This window comes from Trichosurus vulpecula, chromosome 5 (genome assembly GCF_011100635.1).
Source record: "Trichosurus vulpecula isolate mTriVul1 chromosome 5, mTriVul1.pri, whole genome shotgun sequence".
NCBI classification, from domain to species: Eukaryota; Metazoa; Chordata; class Mammalia; order Diprotodontia; family Phalangeridae; genus Trichosurus; species Trichosurus vulpecula.
Window position 1 is genome coordinate 281,773,646 of NC_050577.1, and position 22,873 is coordinate 281,796,518.

General features: G+C 39.0%; 1 protein-coding gene across 1 annotated transcript in view; it reads left to right on the forward strand.

Annotated features, from left to right (window-relative positions):
* FAR2 (fatty acyl-CoA reductase 2) overlaps positions 1–22,873 on the forward strand; it is an 82,825-nt gene that overhangs the window by 14,775 nt on the left and 45,177 nt on the right. Inside the window, exons 2-3 of the mRNA XM_036759381.1 lie at positions 7,413–7,588; positions 17,555–17,734. Of these exons, the coding sequence (XP_036615276.1) occupies positions 7,413–7,588; positions 17,555–17,734 (356 nt within the window). The remainder of the gene's footprint in view (positions 1–7,412; positions 7,589–17,554; positions 17,735–22,873) is intronic.

The window sequence follows — 22,873 nt, forward strand, 5'->3', positions numbered from 1 at the left end:
ATCAGATGTGTAGGCTTGATCATTTTTTTAGTCATAGAAGAATATTCACTATGGAAAGGGAGTGGAAAATGATTATGATGTAAAGAAAGTACATTTGGTTGGCAATGAAACTTTCACTGGAGGAAGAGACTGGCTACATGTAAGAGCCAATAGGGGAAAAATCTAAGTTCAAAGGAGACAAGAAATTGGTCAGCATTTTAGTCAGCCCTTGGGATGTGGGAATCTACTGAGAACTATATCAAGAGAATTATATTAATGTTTTTTACAATGCTTCCTGTCATCAGAATGTGCTTATACATGGCAAACATATTAAATATCTAGCAGGTAGGGGCAGCTAGGTGGCGCAGTGAGTAGAGCACCGGCCCTGGAGTCAGGAGGACCTGAGTTCAAATCCGACCTCAGACACTTGCCACATGTACTAGCTGTGTGACCTTGGGCAAGTCACTTAACCCCAATTGCCCTGCCAAAAAGCAAAAAAAAAAAAAATATCTAGCAAGAGAAGTAGAGACAGAGGTTCTTGAAATGAGAAACCAGTTTTCTCATTCTTCTGAATTAGCTGTATTGTTGGCTTGGCAGGTTTTCTGTCTTGCCTATGGGCTGCAATACTGTTGCTATAAATAGAATAGTTCATCATGTTCAAAAATAAATTAAAAGGAAAAAATGGCCCTGTGGTATAATTTAACTACTCACTCTCTCTCAGAGAGCTTTTTGAAATTGTTGCCATGTCAAAATTGAAACTTCCATTTCAGATACAGATTTTGGATTTTGTTATGAGCATACCTGCGTAAAATAGTGCAGGCTGAAATCTGCCTGGCACTTTGCCAAAACAGGTAGTTGTTCAATTAAGTTGTTCTTAACTTTGGAATACTCTGTTCTTGAAGGAATAATTTGCTTGTACTCTGAGGAGATATATTTCTTCACAGTAACTTTAGCCATAAAATTAAGAAATTACACTTTTTCTTAACCTGTCCTTTTCTCTCCAGATAAATTTTTTTTGGTAACATAAACTTTCTCAGGGAGGATGTTTGTTACATTACCAATGGTGGTCATTTATGTCTGAACCCCTTTTATCAGGGGTTCAATCTCACCAGCAGAAATCCTAAGTCAGATTGGAGCCATCCATCTTTGAGACAGAAATCATCTGTCATTGTGGTTTTGAATTCAGATACTGGTCTAAAGTGTTTCCTATGCAATTTGCACAATGTTCAGTATAACCTACTACGCTGGAATTTTAGTTATTGTATCCTTTTCCTTCCTCTGAACTCTATTTCTTGGTTAGGAAATGAATCTGAATTTTTATGTTTTTAGATTCGTTTTCCCTTAGATTTTTGTGGTCATTGTATATATTGTTCTCTTGGTTCTGTTTGTTCTTCAGCAGTTCATTCATGCACATGTTCCGAGGTTTCTTTGAATCCCTCATATTCATCATATCTTATGCACATTCAGTTTTTGGTTACCACAAAACTGCTATTATGAACTATATCCTACTTCTGTTGTTATATTTTTTTTCTTTTTTTTTTAAATGCAATTTATTTATTTAACATATTTGGTTTTCAGCATTGATTTTCACAACATTTTGAATTACAAATTTTCTCCCCATTTCTACCCTCCCCCCGACTCCAAGATGGCTTATATTCTGGTTGCCCTGTTCCCCAGTCAGCCCTCCCCTCTATCACCCCCCTCCCCTCTCATCCCCTTTTCCCTTCCTTTCTTGTAGGGCAAGATAAATTTCTACGCCCCATTGCCTGTGTATTTTATTTTTTAGTTGCATAAAAAAACTTTTTTTCTTTTGAACATCTGATTTTAAAACTTTGAGTTCCAAATTCTCTTCCCTCTTCCCTTCCCACCCACCCTCCCTAAGAAGTTGAGCAATTCAACCTAGGCCACACATGTATTATTATGTATAACCCTTCCACAATATTCATGTTGTGAAAGGCTAACTACATTTTGCTCCTTCCCAACCCATCCCGCTTTATTGAATTTTCTCCCTTGACCCTGTCCCCTTTCCAAAGTGTTTGTTTTGATTACCTCCACCCCCATCTGCCCTCGCCTCCATCATCCCCCCGCCTTTTATTTTTTTTTTATCTTCCTCCCTCTTCTTTCCTGTGGGGTAAGATACCCAACTGAGTATGTATGGTATTCCCCCTCAGGCCAAATCTGATGAGAGCAAGGTTCACTCATTCCCCCCTCACCCACCCTCTCCCCTCCTCCCATAGAACTGCTTCCTCTTGCCACCTTTATGCGAGATAATCCACCCCATTCTATCTCTCCCTATCTCCCTCTCTCAGTATGTTACTCTCTCATCCCTTAATTTCATTTTATTTCTTTTAGATATCTTCCCTTCATCTTCAACTCACCCTGTGTCTGCTCTCTTTTACATATATATATATATATATATATACACACACACATATATATATATAAACACACACATATATATATACACATACATACACATACATACATATACACATAGATACATACATACGTACACATTCACTTATATATATACATAAACATATATATATATACATATATATATATGCATATTCCCTTCAACTACCCTAATACTGAGGTCTCATGAATCATACTCATCATCTTTCCATGTAGGAATGTAAACAAAACAGTTCAACTTTAGTAAGTCCCTTGCAATTTCCGTTTCTTGATTACCTTTTCATGCTTCTCTTGATTCTTGTGTTTGAAAGTCAAATTTTCTATTCAGTTCTGGTCTTTTCACTGAGAAAGCTTGAAAGTCCTCTATTTTATTGAAACTCCATATTTTGCCTTGGCACATGATACTCAGTTTTGCTGGGTAGGTGATTCTAGGTTTTAATCCTAGCTCCATTGACCTCCGGAATATCGCATTCCAAGCCCTTCGATCTCTTAATGTAGAAGCTGCCAGATCTTCGGTTATTCTGATTGGGTTTCCACAATACTCAAATTGTTTCTTTCTGGCTGCTTGCAGTATTTTCTCCTTGATCTGGGAGCTCTGGAATTTGGTGACAATATTCCTAGGAGATTTCTTTTTGGGATCTATTTGAGGAGGCGATCGATGGATTCTTTCAATTTCTATTTTGCCCTGTGGCTCTAGAATATCAGGGCAGTTCTCCTTGATAATTTCTTGAAAGATGGCATCTAGGCTCTTTTTTTGATCATGGCTTTCAGGTAGTCCAATAATTTTTAAATTATCTCTCCTGGATCTATTTTCCAGGTCAGTGGTTTTTCCAAGGAGATATTTCACATTGTCTTCCATTTTTTCATTCCTCTGGTTCTGTTTTATAATATCCTGATTTCTCATAAAGTCACTAGCTTCCACTTGCTCCAATCTAATTTTTAAAGTAGTATTTTCTTCAGTGGGCTTTTGGACCTCCTTTTCCATTTGGATAATTCTGCCTTTCAAGGCATTCTTCTCCTCATTGGCTTTTTGGAGCTCTTTTGCCATTTGAGTTAGTCTATTTTTTAAGGTGTTGTTTTCTTCAGTGTATTTTTCAGCATTTTTTTGGGTCTCCTTTAGCAAGTCATTGACTTGTTTTTCATGGTTTTCTCGCATCCTTCTCATTTCTCTTCCCAATTTTTCCTCTACTTCTCTAACTTGCTTTTCCAAATCCTTTTTGAGTTCTTCTATGGTCTGGGGCCAGTTCATGTTTTTCTTGGAGGCTTTGGTTGTAGGCTCTATGACTTTGTTGTCTTCTTTAGGCTGTATGTTTTGGTCTTCTTTGTCACCAAAGAAAGAATCCAAAGTCTGAGACTGAATCTGGGCGCGTTTTCGCTGCCTGGCCATATTCCCAACCAACTAACTTGACCCTTGAGTTTTTCAGTGGGGTATGACTGCTTAGAACATAGAACGAGTTCTATGTTCTACGTTTGGAGGGGAGGTGCCAGCTCTGTCAGAGCCGCACTCCTCCTTCCCCAAGGACCCCCAGTCCAGACTGGACTTAGATCTTCAGCAGGCTGTTGCACTCCTGCTCTGATCCGCCACTTAATTCCTCCCACCAGGTGGGCCTGGAGCTGGAAGTAACAACAGCTGTAGCTGCCCCACCTCCGCTGCCCCCGGGGCTGGAAGCCGAACCGCGAACTCCTTCCACTCTCGCAGCTTTTCCCACTAACCTTCTCCGCAGTCTTTGGTGTTTGTGGGTCGAGGGGTCTGGTAACTGCCGCAGCTCACATATTCAGGGCGCTAGGGCCCCCTCCGCCCGGCTTCTGGTCTGGATCGTCCACGCCGCTCAGGCTGGGCTCTGCTCCACTCTGTTCCCAGCTCCCAGCTCCCAGCTCCGTGTGGAATAGACCTCACCCAGAGACCATCCAGGCTGTCCTGGGCTGGAGCCCTGCTTCTCTCTGCTGTTCTGTGAGTTCTGCCGTTCTAGAATTGGTTCAGAGCCATTTTTATAGGTTTTTGGAGGGACTCGGTACGGAGCTCACTCTAGTCCGTGCTTACCAGACACCATCTTGGCTCCGCCCCCCTATATCCTACTTCTGATGTTGTAAAATATAGATACTAATTCCCATAACATCTACCTCAGACTTTTGTTATAAGGGTCAAAAGTTATAATGTATGTAAACTGTTTTGCAAGTATGAAAGCAATATGTAAAAGTCAAATATTATTTACAATATACTTAAATACACTCATACCTTTTAACTATCCACAACTCTTCTCCCTCTATTTCAGGGAATCCTTAGTGCTCTGCCTAACCCCATAAAGAAACTCATTGTTTCTTTTGTACTAATTTGTCCATTCATCCAACCATTCGTTTGAAATTATTTATTTCATTGAACTCCCAAAATTGAAATTAAATGTCACCAGGGATTTGGGAAGGTTCTTAGTTTTCCCATAGGAAGAACTTCAGATGATGTCAAGCTTAGAGTTGTCAGAGCCATGTCATTAACTCCTGGTTGGAGACATAGATGTGTCAATACCAGAGGGAGTAAAAAGAATCCCATCATTCTACCCAAAACATCACACAGACACTTGAAACAATGAAATATGTCCTTTTTAATGCTTTGCCTTAACGAGAAATGACATATCTTCTGTCAATCGTCCCCCAAGGCTGTTCTCCCTATATATGTAATTTATCATATATTGGCTGATGCAGCTACAGTAGACTCTTGAAATCCACAAGGTCATACTTGGATCTATTCATCTCTATTACTTAGTCAGCTAAGATCAGGAAAAAATACACACAACAGAGACAGAAGAAACAATGGGGCCGTGGATTCATGACCACATGGTGGCTTGAGTGCAGAGAACAGGCTGCAGGTACTACCTTTCTCCCAGCCTCATGCTTATAGTAGTTTTTGCCTTACTTACCACCAGGGAAAAACAAAGAACTATATACACTTTTATGCACAGTCTTTTGTATTCACATATAGTTTCAACTTAGCAGCCAATTAAAAGGATTTCCATCACCATACAATAAGCCAATAGAAAACAATGAAGATACTTGAACATGTTCTCAGCTGGAGCTAGGGCCCCTCCATTACCCATCATCATGTATTTCGAGAAGGAGGCTCACAATACTTCAAGTGGGTACATGTTCCTCTTCACCCCCCCACCCCATTAACGTATGTAAATAGATAGTATCTATCTAGCTATCCCTGAAACAGTTATGAACAGATTTACTAATTAGGGTCCTTTTTGTAGGCCTACTCATTTATTGTGAAGAATAATATTTTGTAGGAATAGGTAAAAGTTTGAGAGGTCTTCTATTCACTGACAATAGAGGATTAACTTAGGCCCCTCCAAGGAAATTGCAAGTAGAAATTTGTTCGCTGTTAAATTCAAGAATGTTGCTTCTTATTAATAGACTCTGTGTGTGTGTGTGTGTGTGTATAAGATGAAGAAGAATTTAGGTTTTTAAAAAAGGAATAGTTATAGTCAAAAGAAGAAACCCCCATAGAACACCTTTGTTGAGGTAGAGGGCTATGGTTACAAAAAAAAAAACTAAATAAAATGTCAAACTTTTGTCAATATTTTGGTCGTTTTCTCTGGATTGCCTTTTTTTTCTTTTTTATTCTTTACTTTAATTGGTGGTTTTGAGAGGGGAATAAGAAGGGATACATTAGGAAATATATGCAGTATAAAAAGATTTCAATAAAATTTTATTTTTTAAAATATATGTTCCTTGGAAAATGAAAAAATTGGCAATTTGCCCAAAGAATTTTGCAAGAGAAAAAAGAACAAGTCAATCTGAATAATAATAATTCCATTTGCATAATAATGGGAATAAAACATGCTAGTATTGTTCTTAATAGAAACTTACATTTAAATAATCCTTTAATGTTTATAAAACATTTTTCATGCATTTTTAATGTGTAGTATGATTATTAATGCTATGTCTGTTTTACCAGAGAAATAAACGGAGGCTCAGAGAGCTTAAGTCACTTATGGAAGGTCACATGGCAAATAAGGGGCAGAATTCAAACACGTCTTCTGACCCCAGTTTTTTAGCATCATGTATAAAATGTTTAAGTTAGAAGAGATCTGAGAGAGTTCATCTAATCCGTTAGATTAGATTTAATCACATCAAATCCACTCCCCTCATTTTACATATGTGGAAGCTGGGATAATAGTTAAGTGACTTGCCCATGGTCACATAGCAAGTTATCAGGTCTGGGACTTGATTCCTTCACCCAGTTGCTTCAGAGGCCCAGAAAAAGCAAATGATTTGCCTGGGAAATAAGTGACAGAGGTAGGATTTGAACACAGGTCTTTTGATTCTAATTCTGACTGTGATTCTGGACCTAGTGTTCTTCCCACTCACCATAACTACCTCATCCATTTATAATACTTATTCTGGAGTAGGTTAGCCCAGTTAGTTCAGATCATATTGCTCTGAGTCCAAAGGAGTAGATACCTGATCATAGGATATGAAACTTACAGCTTGAGGGGATCTACCCGGTCATCTAGACCAACCTCTCCATTTTATGTATGAGAAAACAGGCCAGAAAGATTAAGTAACTTGTCCAAGGTGCAGTAAACAGCAGGGACAAAATTCAGTCCCAAGTCCTTTGACACTAAATCCAACCATCTTTCTACTGTATGCCTGAGAAATTGTATCCCCAATTAGAAGCTGCACAGGAATCCTGTATATTTGTGCTGCTTATTATAAGGGAAATCAGGGAATTGGGTTGAATGTTTTATCACTATGCTGATATGCAATGAGTAAGGCATACATTTTGAGCTTTTTCAGTCAAAGTAAAAGTTATCTATAATTTTTTAAATGGTATTTATCTGTTAAGAGCATAAGTGACACAGAAAATAGGTGTGGAAGAAACACTTTTTTAAAAAAAAAAGTACAATGATAGTTTTTTTTTATTGGGTTTGTCAGGAAAGCTAGCCAGTTTTCAAGAATGAATGTCAAAAGGAAGAATTAGGTAATGATGAGGTATGTATTGACCTGCATCTATGTTTCAGCTTTTTGAAAAGGCCAAAGAAATTTGCCCAAATATCTTGGAGAAGATCAGGCCTATTTATTCAGATCTCATGAAGCCAGATTTGGGCATCAGCAAGGAAGATTTAGAGGAGCTCCTGAGCCATACCAATATCATCTTCCACTGCGCAGCAACAGTTCGCTTTGATGATCCATTAAGGTATGTTCCCATTTTTTTCTTTCTAATTCAGATAGAGAACCATGGCCAATAAATCTATGGATGGAGAAATCCATCTAATCAAACACAACTTGATGTGATCTGGCAATCAGGCCTTGAATCAGATTTCTATATTAAAAGAAAAACAAGCAAACAAAAAGCATTAATTTAGCCAGTGGTAGTGGCTTTTGTTTTTTGTTTTGTTTCATAACTGGGTTAAGCCCAAGGAACCTGTACTATAGTGACATGACTCTCTTAGGCCCCCAAATGCTGTTATTTGTGGTTAAAATCATCATCATTCAACTGCAGATTGGGGGCACAAATTAAAATATTTGTTTTTCCTCAAAATCAGATATCAACTCTTTGCTTAAATGTGATTAGAAACTCTAATCATCCTTATCTATTTCACAAATGTAAAACTGTGGTTATATGAGGGGAGAGAAAGAGATATGTAAGGATATATTGTGAAGGTAGAAATTATAAGATTTGACAATAAATTGTGAGGTGAGAGTGAGGAGTAGAGGACAACAATTAAGGTTGTAAACCTATGTGACTAGAAAGATGATAGTTCCCTGCCCTCAACAGGCACAGGCAAGTTGGGAAGAAAGAAGGGTCTGAGGAGAAAGATAATGAACTCTGTTTGAGGACATGCTGATTTTAAGATATGTTGGGAACCTAAGGAACCTTCGATTCTTAATGTCCAAAAGGCAGGTCAAGATACAAGACTGAGAGTCAAGAGAGAGGTTTGGAAGGGATATATAGAATCATCTGTATTGAGATGATAATTGAATCTTGGAAGCTAATGAGATCAGTAAGTGAGATAATATAGAGGGAGAAGAGAAAGCCAAAAACACACTCTTCAGGGACATCCATGGTTGGTGGCATGACATGGATGAAGAACTAGCAAAGGAGATTAGAAAAAAATAGTCAGACAACTAAGAGAAAGCAATGTGGAAAAAAAAAAACAACTAATGAGGAGAGAGTACCCAGGAGGAAAAAGTGATCAACAGTGTCAAAAGTTGCAGACAAGTCAACAAAGATGAAGACTGAGAAAAAGCTGTAAGATTTGGCAAATAGAGATCATTTGTAACTTTGGAGAGGGTAATTTCAGTTGAATGATGCAGATGGAAGCCAGAATGCATAGTTAAGAAAAAAGCAAGAGAAAATAAAGTGCTGGTATCCTGTATAGGCTGCATTATGAAGAAGTTTAGCCACAAAGGTAAGGTATAGGATAATGACTTGTGGGAATAATCAGATAAAATGAGTTTGGGGTGGAGAGTTAAAGATAAGGGAGGCAGGGGCATATGTATAAGTGGCAGCGAGCCAGTAATTAAGAAGACATTGAAGATATGGGGAGTGAAAATGAGGGCAATATGCTCTTGAAGTAGGAAGGGATGGGAACAAGAGTTCATTTAGAGGATTTAGTTTTCGGAAGGAAAAAGATCAATTCTTCAAACAAGCCAATGTGAAGGAAGATATAGTGGGGAAAGATATGAAAAACAGGGAAGCTCTTGGTGAATGGTTTCAATATTTTAAGGGAAGATCTGAGGTTGAGAAGGTAGGGTTTGGAATACCACACAAGGACTTGTAAAGAGATGAAAAAGTCTGGAATACGACTTTACTGAATGGATAACAAATCATTTGGGAAAAATAGAATGTTTATCTAGCTGTAGGATAACAAAAGTTGTGTGTACTAGAGTATAAATAGCAAGTAAGATACTAATTTCACATAATGATGGGAACTTTGTGGAGAAGTGACCACTACATTGGACTAGGTGACCTGTAAGGTCCCTTCCAAGTTCAAAAGTCTTTAATTCTGAGGGGCGGAGCCAAGATGGCGGCTGGTAAGCACGGACTAGAGTGAGCTCCGTACCCGAGTCCCTCCAAAAACCTATAAAAAAGGGCTCTGAACCAATTCTAGAACGGCAGAACCCACAGAACAGCAGAGGGAAGCAGGGCTCCAGCCCAGGACAGCCCGGATGGTCTCTGGGTGAGCTCTATTCCACACGGAGCTGGGAGCTGGGAGCTGGGAGGTGGGAACGGAGTGGAGCAGAGCCCAGCCTGAGCGGCGTGGACGATCCAGGCCAGAAGCCGGGCGGAGGGGGCCCTAGCGCCCTGAATATGTGAGCTGCGGCAGTTACCAGACCCCTCGACCCACAAACACCAAAGACTGCGGAGAAGGTTAGTGGGAAAAGCTGCGGGAGTGGAAGGAGTTCGCGGTTCGGCTTCCAGCCCCGGGGGCAGCGGAGGTGGGGCAGCTACAGCTGTTGTTACTTCCGGCTCCAGGCCCACCTGGTGGGGGGAATTAAGTGGCGGATCACAGCAGGGGTGCACAGCCTGCCGAAGATCTGAGCCCAGTCTGGACTGGGGGTCCTTGGGGAAGGAGGAGTGCGGGTCTGACAGAGCTGGCACCTCCCCCCCAAACGTAGAACATAGAACTCTGTAATCTACAAGCAGTCATACCCCACTGAAAAACTCAAGGGTCAAGTTAGTTGGTTGGGAATATGGCCAGGACGCGAAAACGCGCCCAGATTCAGTCTCAGACTTTGGATTCTTTCTTTGGTGACAAAGAAGACCAAAACATACAGCCTAAAGAAGACAGCAAAGTCATAGAGCCTACAACCAAAGCCTCCAAGAAAAACATGAACTGGCCCCAGACCATAGAAGAACTCAAAAAGGATTTGGAAAAGCAAGTTAGAGAAGTAGAGGAAAAATTGGGAAGAGAAATAAGAAGGATGCGAGAAAACCATGAAAAACAAGTCAATGACTTGCTAAAGGAGACCCAAAAAAATACTGAAAAATACACTGAAGAAAACAACACCTTACAAAATAGACTAACTCAAATGGCAAAAGAGCTCCAAAAAGCCAATGAGGAGAAGAATTCCTTGAAAGGCAGAATTAGCCAAATGGAAAAGGAGGTCCAAAAGACCACTGAAGAAAATACTACTTTAAAAATTAGATTGGAGCAAGTGGAAGCTAGTGACTTTATGAGAAATCAGGATATTATAAAACAGAACCAGAGGAATGAAAAAATGGAAGACAATGTGAAATATCTCCTTGGAAAAACCACTGACCTGGAAAATAGATCCAGGAGAGATAATTTAAAAATTATTGGACTACCTGAAAGCCATGATCAAAAAAAGAGCCTAGATACCATCTTTCAGGAAATTATCAAGGAGAACTGCCCTGATATTCTAGAGCCACAGGGCAAAATAGAAATTGAAAGAATCCATCGATCGCCTCCTCAAATAGATCCCAAAAAGAAATCTCCTAGGAATATTGTTGCCAAATTCCAGAGCTCCCAGATCAAGGAGAAAATATTGCAAGCAGTCAGAAAGAAACAATTTGAATATTGTGGAAACCCAATCAGAATAACCCAAGACCTGGCAGCTTCTACATTAAGAGATCGAAGGGCTTGGAATGCGATATTCCGGAGGTCAATGGAGCTAGGATTAAAACCTAGAATCACCTACCCAGCAAAACTGAGTATCATGTTCCAAGGCAAAATATGGACTTTCAATAAAATGGAGGACTTTCAAGCTTTCTCAGTGAAAAGACCAGAACTGAATAGAAAATTTGACTTTCAAACACAAGAATCAAGAGAAGCATGAAAAGGTAATCAAGAAACGGAAATTGCAAGGGACTTACTAAAGCTGAACTGTTTTGTTTACATTCCTACATGGAAAGATGATGAGTATGATTCATGAGACCTCAGTATTAGGGTAGTTGAAGGGAATATGCATATATATATGCATATATATATATGTTTATGTATATATAAGTGAATGTGTATGTAGGCATGTATCTATGTGTATATGTATGTATGTGTACGTATGTGTATATATATATATATATATGTAAAAGAAAGAGAGCAGACACAGGGTGAGTTGAGGATGAAGGGAAGATAGCTAAAAGAAATAAAATGAAATTAAGGGATGAGAGAGTAACTTACTGAGAGAGGGAGATAGGGAGAGATAGAATGGGGTGGATTATCTCCCATAAAGGTGGCAAGAGGAAGCAGTTCTAGGAGAGGAGGGGAGTGGGCAGGTGAGGGGGGAATGAGTGAACCTTGCTCTCATCAGATTTGGCCTGAGGGGGAATACCATACATACTCAGTTGGGTATCTTACCCCACAGGAAAGAAGAGGGAGGAAGATAAAAAAAATAAATAAATAAAAGGCAGGGGGATGATGGAGTGGAGGGCAGATGGGGGTGGAGGTAATCAAAACAAACACTTTGGAAAGGGGACAGGGTCAAGGAAGAAAATTCAATAAAGCGGGATGGGTTGGGAAGGAGCAAAATGTAGTTAGCCTTTCACAACATGAATATTGTGGAAGGGTTATACATAATAATACATGGGTGGCCTAGGTTGAATTGCTCAACTTCTTAGGGAGGGTGGGTGGGAAGGGAAGAGGGAAGGGAATTTGGAACTCAAAGTTTTAAAATCAGATGTTCAAAAACAAAAAAAACTTTTTGTATGCAACTAAAAAATAAGATACACAGGCAATGGGGCGTAGAAATTTATCTTGCCCTACAAGAAAGGAAGGGAAAAGGGGATGAGAGGGGAGGGGGGTGATAGAGGGGAGGGCTGACTGGGGAACAGGGTAACCAGAATATACGCCATCTTGGAGTGGGGGGGGAGGGCAGAAATGGGGAGAAAATTTGTAATTCAAACTGTTGTGAAAATCAATGCTGAAAACCAAATTTGTTAAATAAATAAATTGCATTAATAAAAAAAAAAAAAGTCTTTAATTCTAAATTCTAAATTTCCCCTAGACACATTCAAATCTATAGTGCCCTTTATACAAACCTGCTACATTTCCTGGTGCCTATATTCTATTTCCATGATGTCTGAATTGCAGGTGACTTTGCTGATTTGCTCAATATTATATTTATATTAAAAGTAGTAGGAATTCTGACTTCTGGGAGCCAAGATGGTGGAGGAGGCAGTAAACAGCTGCAACTCTCCCATACTCCCCTCCTAACAACCATAAAGTAGAGCCCCAAAACAAATCCTGGAATAGCAGAACCAGCAAAAAGACAGAGTGAAACAATCTTTCAGCCCAAGAAACTTGGAAGATTATCAAAAAAGATCTGTCTCATTTGGGTGAAAGGGGAGTACAGCCCAGAATGGGAAGCATCCCAGCAAGCCAACAGCAAGCTCTACCTCAACAAACCAACAGGGGATCCTGAGCCCCAGTGTGGTGGAGCAGGCAAACACCAACACCAACATTATGCCTTAGCATAGCCAGCAGACTCCAGCTCTGAGAACCACCATAGCCCCAGGCAAACGGGCATCCTCCAGCAGCTTGACCATCATGTGCTTCAGTGTAGCCATAGGGAAATGCAGAAACATCCCACCAGGCCTCAGTATGTGCCACACACCACCACCACTAGGACCCCAGCTCAGCACCAGGTAAGCTGCCGGACCCCTATGGTTTCCAGCAGCACCAGCCAACCTCCACCTCACACCCTCAACACAGCACCAGATATGAGCGTCATGCATGGGCCACAGAACAACATCAGTGAAGCACCAGGTTAAACAGCCAGAGCCTTCAGCCACTAGCACAAGGAGCAGAAGACAGTGCCCCTTCTATCCTGGGAGCAGAGCTCAAGTTTAAAAGAAAGGAAAAAGGCCAAAAAAAGAAAAGCGAAAAACAACAAGAAAAAAGAATTCGAGCATAGGAAGTTATTGTGGTGACAGGGAAGACCATGACACAAACTCAGAAGAGGACAACAATGACAAAACACCTATGGGCAAAACCCCAAAGAAAAATGGGAAGGGGTTTCAAGCCCAGAAAGATCCCATGGAAAAGCTCAAAAAGGAGTTTAAAATCATATAAGAGAAATAGAAGAAAAATTGGGAAAAAAAAAACGAGAGTGATGCAAGAGAATTATGAAAAAAGAGTAAAAAACAGCTTGGAAAACTGCTTAAACAGTAGAATTGGCCAAATGGAAAAGGAGATACAAAAATCCACTGAAGAAAACAACTCTTTAAAGAATACAATTGGCCTAATGAAAAAGAAAGTACAAAAGCTAATTGAAGAAAACACCACCTTAAAAGTTAGAATTGGGCAAGTGGAAGCTAATGACTCTATGAGACAACATGAATCAATCAAACAAACTCAAAAGAATGAACAAATGGAAGAAAATCTAAAATACCTCATGGGAAAAACAACTGACCTGAAAAATAGATCCAGGAGAGACACTATCAGAATCATTGGACCACCTGAAAGCCATAATCAAAAGGAGCACCTGGACAGCATCTTTTCAAGAAATTATCAAAGAAAACTGCCCTGATATCCTGGAACCAAAGGGCACAATAGGCATTGAAAGAATTCACCAAACATCTCAGGAAAGAGATCACAAAATAAAAACTCCAAGGAACATTATAGCTAAATTTCAGAATTATCAGGTCAAGGAAAAAATACAAGTGGCCAGAAAAAAAAATCAGGGATTCACAGTCAGGATCACATAGGACCTGGCAGCTGCAACATTAAAGGGTCAGAGGTCATGGAACACAATATTCTGGAGGGCAAAGGAGCTAGGACATACAACTACATCCCTGGCAAAATTAAGCATAATACATCAATGGGAAAATGGTCACTCAATGAAATAGAAAGATTTTGAGCATTCATAAGGAGAAGATCAGAATTAAACCAAAAATTTGACTTCTAATATCAAGGCCCAAGAGAAGCATAAACAGGTAAAAAGGGAAAAGAAAACAAGGGATTCAATAGAACTGTGTACATCCCTACATGGGAAGATGATACTTACAACTCTTAAAAGTTGTATTACTAACAGTACAGATAGAAAGAATATACATAAACAGACAATATGGGTATAAAGTGAACTTAAGGGAATGACAAAAAAATTATTAAGAGATGAGAAAGAGGAGCACAATGGGTACAGAAGGAAAGAAGAGGCAGAATGGGGCAAATTATCTCACCTGAAGATGTAAGAAAGACCTTCTACAGTGGAGGGGAAGATGGGAAGGTGAGTAATGGGCATTGGTTGAACCTTATTCTCATCATATTGGCTCAAAGAGGCAATAATATATAAAATCAGTCAAATATAGAAATCTCTCTTACCTGATATGGAAGTTGGAAGGGAGGAGATTAAGTAGATAGGGAGATGGTGGGGACTGACATAAGGGAGGGTAGATCAGGGGAAGTGATAGCAAAACACTAGTGAGGTGGAAAAGAGTGAAAGGAGAGAAAGGACAAACAAGAACGATAGGATGGAGGGAAATACACAGGTAGTACTCATAACTGTGAATGTAAGTGTGATGCACTCTCCCACATAACAGAAGCGAACACCAGAGTAGATCAAAAACCAGAATCCTGCAATATGTTGCTTACAAGAAACACAGTTAAAACAGAGAGACACACACAGAGTAAAGGTAAGGGTCTGGAGCAGAATCTCTTATGTTTCAGTTGAAGTAAAATAAAAAAGCAGGGGTGGCAATTTTAATCTTAGACAAAGTAAAAACAAAAATAGACCTAATTAAAAGAGATAGCAGCAGCTGGGTGGCACAGCAAATACAGCACCAGCTGTGGAGTTAGGAGGGCCTGAGTTCAAATTCGGCCTCAGACAGTTAACACTTACTAGCCGTGTGACCTTAGGCAAGTCACTTAACCCCAATTGCCTTGCCTTCCCCTCTCCAAAAAAAAAGAGCTAAGGAGGGAAAGTATATCTTTCTAAAAAGTACCATAGACAATGAAGCAATCAAATTAAAAGAGCAACAAATAGCCTACCTGTCAGATTTATGGAGAAAGGAAGAATTCATGACTAAACATTACAAAAAAGCATTACAAAATATGGAATAGATCATTTTGATCATATTAAGTTGAAAAGCTTTGCAAAAAAACAATGCAATCAAGAAGGAAAGCAGAAAGATGAGAAACAATTTTTATAGCAAGTGTCTGTGATAAAGGCCTCATTTCTCAAATATATAGAGAATTGAGTCAAATTTATGAGAATACAAGCCATTCCCCAATGGTCAAAGAATATGAAGAAGTGCTCTAAATCATTTTTGATTAAAGAAATGCAAAATAAATCAACTTGGAAATATCACCTCACACCAATCAGATTGGCTAATATGACAAAAAAGGAAAATAATAAATGTTGGAGAGGATGTGGGAAAATTGGAACACTAATGCACTGTATGTAGATTGGAGGTGTGAACTGATATAACCACTCTGGAGAGCAATTTGGAAACCAAATTGTGCATACTCTTTGATCCAGCAATACCACTACCAGGTCTGTATCCAAAAGAGATCATAAAGAAGGGAAAAAGACCTACATGTGCAAAAATATTTACAGCAGTCCTTTTTATGGCAGCAAAATATTGGAAACTGAGGGGATGCCCATCAGTTGGGGAATGGCTGTAATGTATGAATGGAATGAAATACTATTGTGCAATACGAAATGATGAACAGGCAGATTTCAGAAAAATCTGGAAAGACTTGTACAAAGTGATGTAAAAGTAAAATGAGCAGAACCAGGAAAACACAGCACACAGTATCAGCAGCAACATTGTATGATAATCAACTATGAATGACTCAGCTATTCTCAGCAACACAACAATCCAAGACAAGTACAAAGGAATCATAAAGGAAAATGCTATCCATATCCAGATAAAGAACTGATGGACTCACTCAGAATTAAAATCAAGTATATTTTTTCACTTACTTTATTCTCTCATGGTTTTATTTCCTTTTAATCTATTTCTTCTTCACAACTGTAACGAATATGGAAATATGTTTTACATGTGTAATGGTAATTAAGGTGGGTCCTTTAAGTCTAAGTGCTAAGCCCCAGGCCCACACCCTTTCGCTGATTAGATATGAAGCCTTCAGGCCCTAAGAAGGGTATGTAAACTCAGAGGGTATTATTTTGTTTGGGGCTCTCACTCATTAGAAGAGTGTTGGTGTGGAGACTCTGGGTAGCTGCTGGAGTGCCCCGTTTTGAAGAAAGCCCAGATGTTGGTACTTCTCTTTTTGGTAACTATTTATGTGATATCTTTATTTCATCTGTTGATATTTTCTGTTTGTAATTTGTTTGTATTTGCTCTGAAGTTCAGGGTGCTGGCTTTTTCCCCCTAGAACTAAGTGAATGATATATGCATGTTCAAGTAGAGTGAGATTGTTAACCCCTTAAAGTTGCTTTCCTTAGAAAAGCAGATCAAAGAACCTATGCTGGCAGTTCTTGTTGCTGGTCTTGGGTTTTACACCTCAGCAGCAGCTACAAGCCACAGTGTTGTTACAAAATGGCATAGTTGGCAATGTGTAAACTGTATCAAACTGCCTACCATTTTCAGAAGATGGGAGGGGAGGGAGAGCGGGAGAAAAGCTTGGAACTCAAAATCTTATAAAACTGAAGGCTAGAAATTTTTCTTGATATGTAAGTAGAGAAAAAAATAAATCACTATTTAAATTTTAAAAATCTAAAAAGTAGTAGGAAATTTTTCTTCCCTTTCCTTTCATGGTTATCAATAAGACTTAAGTACGGTGCTTCTGCAAGTGGCTCACGTTCATTAAGTATTTTGTCATCATGCAGATATTAAATACCATATTTTTTCAAGTATGATCTTCATTGTGAAAGGCAACGTGGCATAGAGATTTGCCTTTGAAGTAACCCAGGAAGACCTGGGTTCAAGTCCTCCCTCTATCAATTACTTGATTGCAAGTCACTTAACCCCTTAGTACTCTAGGCAAGTCTTTAATACAAGTTACAGAGAAGGTACCAATCTGCATTTTTAGAAGAAGTTTCTTCATCTGGAAGTTCCCTATACCAAAGTGATCAAAGGTTCAGCCCTTATCACTGTCTTTATGACTGATATTAGTATTTACTTGGTATAGTCAACACAAGCTTTTACGTAAGTTGATTACTGCGGTAGCCACCATTATAGGAATACAAAAATACAAACTGAACCCCTTTGGTTTTCTTTCTGCCTAATGTCCTCTAGACATGCTTTGCAACTCAACGTCATTGCCACCCAGCAGCTTCTGCTCATGGCCAGCCAGATGTCAAAGCTTGAAGTCTTCATCCATTTCTCCACTGCCTATGCAAACTGTAACCTGAAGTACATTGATGAAGTTATCTACCCATGTTCTGTGGAACCCAAGAAACTGATTGACTCAGTAGAGTAAGTTGTATCCAATATGATTTTCCCCACCCCACCCCCACCTGTTCTAATTTTCTATAGAAATCCTCCCCTACCACCACCCTCCAAGATAATGAAGTAGTTGTTTATGTGAGATTCCCTTCATTGATACTGGTTCTGTCTACCTTGCCATGGCCCATGGCGTCTCCTATTTCCATGAGGGAAAAATAATTTTGGGTACGTGGATATAAAGTAAAAGGTGGAAAAGAGTTAGCAAAATCCCAAAAGAAAGGCTTAAGCTTCCAAAGGTCACATGAGGCACTTGGAAGGTATCAGAAAAGTCAGCAATTCTACATTTTCTAATGAATGTAGTATGTCCCCAAAAAGGTGAAATAAGACTGCTTAATGAGTGATAAGCAAAAAAATTAACTGATAAGAAAAATACTACTAGCTAGAACCAGAACAATTTCTCCTAAGAAAGGGCAGGAATTTCCTTTATCTTTTTGTTATAAGCGGTTTTTCAATTTTAAGATATTGAGTAAAAGCCATCGTACCCCTGGCCTACCCAAGGGGAGTAATCTTTACTTTCCCTCTAACTATTTAGCAAATATTTCTGTTATCCTCTCCAGGGATCACTTTCTTCTAAAGACATTGGCCTGCTCTCAGAAACACTATAATGTGTTTCTACATTCTGTCTCTTTCATTCTCTTCTACACTATCTATGTTTTTATTATAAAGTTACTTTATTCTTAAATGTTCCTAGAGAATGTTGAAAGAAGTCAAAAGCATGAGCAATTGGCCATTTCAACACGAGGTTGTTTTAAAAATGCAAACTGAATTCAGGCAAAATAATCCAGTTCCATCAGTGCAAATGTAGTCATTATCTACAGATATAAGGATAAAGCTTTTTGTTTTTGTTTTACCAGTTTTATTTCCCAAGTTAGGGCTGGATATTTGATGTATGTGATACATAAGTTTCCTGCTTTGAGTGCTATTTTCTGCTAACCTTTTGTCAGCTTTGATTGACTTCTTTGTTTCTTCCTTTCCCCAGAGCCCCTTTGCCTGCCAACTCTCAGTTCCCTTCCTGTCAACCAAAATCTAGAAATACTAGATCTAGATCTAGAAAAATTCATTTTCACAGAACTACCTTTCTCCTTAACTATACCAGAAAAAAGTGTCAGGCACTTTGCTCAGGACACAAGTACATAAAGAAAAAAGTCATTGCCCTCAAGGAGCTCAAATTATATGAGCAAAAAAAGAACATATACTATAGTGATACAATTTATACTTATGTTAATAGATATAATATATATGTAAAACAAATACAAGTTAGTATGTGGAAGGAATGTGGTAACAGCTGGAAGGAATCAGAAAAGGCTGTATATAAAAAGTGGTCCTTGAGCTAAGTATTGAAGAAAGCCAGGAGGGAAATACAAATAGAAATTAGAGATAAGGGAGATAATAGTGGGGGCAATCTACTGGATAATTTGAGAAAGGATGGGATTGAAGATGGATATAAAGGAGTTGGCCTTGGTGAGAAGTTTAAAAGTCAGAGGAAGAAATTGAAAAGAAAGAAATTGTGGGGGATAAAATTAAGGAGTTATGAAAGGAAGTGGGCAAAAGAGGGAAGTTCTTGGCAAATAGTATAATTTTTTTCTTAAATATGAAGTGAAGGCCTTAACTCAAAGGGTGGGTGTAAGAGGCGGCATTAGTGATATAGAAAAGTTTGGTACAGCCACTGTGAGAATGAAATAGAGAATCAGTTAGTGGTGTCTTACTGCACTAAATTAAAATTTGATAACATAAATTTGAAATGGATTCAATCAATATAGCTGCATTACTTCTTCCAGCTGTGTTCAGTAGCACATGAATAGGAGTGAAAGAAGCAGATGGTAGGATGAATCGAGGGTTGAGATGTGACCTCATGTGTACAAGAATGAATGCAATAAAACAACGAAGGAAGGCATTCAAATGTTGAGAATAGTGAAGAACTGACGCAGGTGACTAGGGGCTTGAACCTAGGAAGGTAGAAGAGAGTAGTCAGAGTACAGATGTTGGGCTGGCAAAATACTGAGGGGTGGAGAGACTGTAGGTCACAGTGGGGAGTAAGAGTAGGACTGGGAGTAATAAAGCAGAGAGAAATGGAATGATAGGAGAATGTGATCTGTTCCTCTTCATGAATTTGTTGTTTCTGTCATGTCTAACTCTCTGTGACCCCACGAACCACACACCAGACCCCTCTGTCCTCCCACTATCTCTCAGTTTGTCTTAGTTCATGGTCATTATTCCCATGACACTATCTATCCATCTCATCCTCTGCCATCCCCATTTCATTTTGCCTTCAATCTTTCCCCACATCAGGGTATTTTCCAATAAGTCCTGTCTTCTCATTATGTGACCAAAGTGCTTCAACTTCAGTATCTGACCTTCTAGTGAATATCCTGAATTAATTTATTTAAGTATTGACTTATTTGATCTCCTTGCTATCCAAGGAACTATCAAAAGTCTTCTTCAGCACTGCAATGGAAAAGTGTCAATTCTGCCGTACTCAGCTTTCTTTATAGTCCAACTCCTACAGTCATACATTACTACTGAAAAAAACCATAGCTTTGACTGTAGGGACCTTTGTAAGCAAGGTGATGTCTCTGCTTTTTAATACGCTGCTTTCCCACAGCTCTCCTTCTAAGGAGCAAGTGTCTTTTAATTTCATGGCTGTAATCACTATCTACAGTGATCCTTGAGCCCAAGAATATAAAATCTGGCAGTACTCCAATTTCTTCCTCTCTGTGCCAGGAAGTGATGGGACCAATTACCAAGATCTTAGGGTTTTTATATGGTTTTTTTTTTTAGTTTATTTAATTTATTTAATATATTTAGTTTTCAGCATTGATTTTCACAAGAGTTTGAATTACACATTTTCCCCCCATTTCTATCCTCCCCCCCACTCCAAGATGGCATATATTTTGGTTGCCCTGTTCCCCAGTCAGCCCTCCCTTCTGTCACCCCACTCTCCTCCAATCCCCTTTTCCCTTCCTTTCTTTTAGGGCAAGCTAAATTTCTACGCCCCATTGCCTGTGTATCTTATTTTCTAGTTGCATGCAAAAACTATTTTTTTTGTTTTTGAACATCTGTTTTTAAAACTTTGAGTTCCAGATTCTCTCCCCTCTTCCCTTCCCACCCACCTAAGTCAAGCAATGCAACATAGGCCACATGCATATCATTATGTAAAACCCTTCCACAATACTCATGTTGTGGAAGACTAACTATATTTTGCTCCTTCCTAACCTATCCCCCTTTATTGAATTTTCTCCCTTGACCCTGTCCCTTTTCAAAAGTGTTTGTTTTTGATTACCTCCTCCCCCATCTGCCCTCCCTTCTATCATCCCCCATTTTTTATCTTCTTCCTCCTTCTTTCCTGTGGGGTAAGATACCCAACTGAGTATGTATGGTATTCCCTCCTCAGGCCAAATCTGATGAGAGCAAGATTCACTCATTCCCCCTCACCTGCCTTCTCTTCTGTTCCTACAGAACTGCTTTTTTTTGCCACTTTTATGCGAGATAATTTACCCCATTCTATCTCTCCCTTTCTCCCTCTCTTAATATATTCCTCTCTCATCACTTAATTTGATTTTATTTCTTTTAGATATCATCCTTTCATCTTCAACTCACCCTGTGCTCTCTCTCTCTCTCTCTCTCTCTATATATATATATATATAATGTATGTGTATATATATATATGTATGTATGTATGTATGTATACACATACATATATACATACATACACATGCACATATATATACACATACACACATATATGTGCATATTCCCGTCAGCTACCCCAATACAGAGGTCTCATGAATTATACACATCATCTTTCCATATAGGAATGTAAACAAAACAGTTCAACTTTAGTAAGCCCCTCCAATTTCTTTTTCTTGTTCTTTTTTTTGATTACCTTTCCATGCTGCTCTTGATTCTTGTGTTTGAAAGTCAAATTTTCTATTCAGCTCTGGTCTTTTCACTGAGAAAGCCTGAAAGTCCTCTATTTTATTGAAAATCCGTATTTTGCCTTGGAGCATGATACTCAGTTTTGCTGGGTAGGTGATTCCTGGTTTTAATCCTAGCTCCACTGACCTCCAGAATATCGTATTCCAAGCCCTTCGATCTCTTAATGTAGAAGCTGCTAGATCTTGGATTATTCTGATTATGTTTCCACAATACTCAAATTGTTTCTTTCTGGCTGCTTGCAGTATTTTCTCCTTGATCTGGGAGCTCTGGAATTTGGCGACAATATTCCTAGGAGATTTCTTTTGGGGATCTATTTGAGGAGGCAATCTGTGGATTTTTTCAATTTCTATTTTGCCCTGTGGCTCTAGAATATCAGGGCAGTTCTCCTTGATAATTTCTTGAAAGATGATATCTAGGCTCTTTTTTTGATCAGGGCTTTCAGGTAGTCCAATAATTTTTAAATTATCTCTTCTGGATCTATTTTGCAGGTCAGTGGATTTTCTAACGAGATATTTGACATTGTCTTCCACTTTTTCATTCCTTTGGTTCTGTTTGATAATATCTTGATTTGTCATCGTCACTAGCTTCCACTTGCTCCAATCTAATTTTTAAGGTAGTATTTTCTTCAGTGGTCTTTTGGACCTCCTTTTCCATTTGGATAATTCTGCCTTTCAAGGCATTCTTCTCCTCATTGGCTTTTTGGAGCTCTTTTGCCATTTGAGTTACTCTATTTTTTAAGGTGTTGTTTTCTTCAGTATATTTTTTAGTACTTTTTTGGGTCTCCTTTAGCAAGTCATTGACTTGTTTTTCATGGTTTTCTCGCATCCTTCTCATTTCTCTTCCCAATTTTTCCTTTACTTCTCTAACTTGCTTTTGCAAATCCTTTTTGAGCTCTTCCATGGCCTGAGACCAGTTCATGTTTTTCTTGGAGGCTTTTGTTGTAGGCTCTTTGACTTTGTTGACTTCTTCTGGCTGTATGCTTTGGTCTTCTTTGTCACCAAAGATAGCTTCCAAAGTCTGAGACTGAATCTGGGTGTGTTTTCGCTGCCTGGCCATGTTCCCAGCCAACTTACTTGACCCTTGAGATTTTCAGCAGGGTATGACTGCTTGTAGAGTAAAGAGTACTTTGTTCCAAGTTTGAGGGGATGTGCTGTTGTTTTCAGAGCTATTACA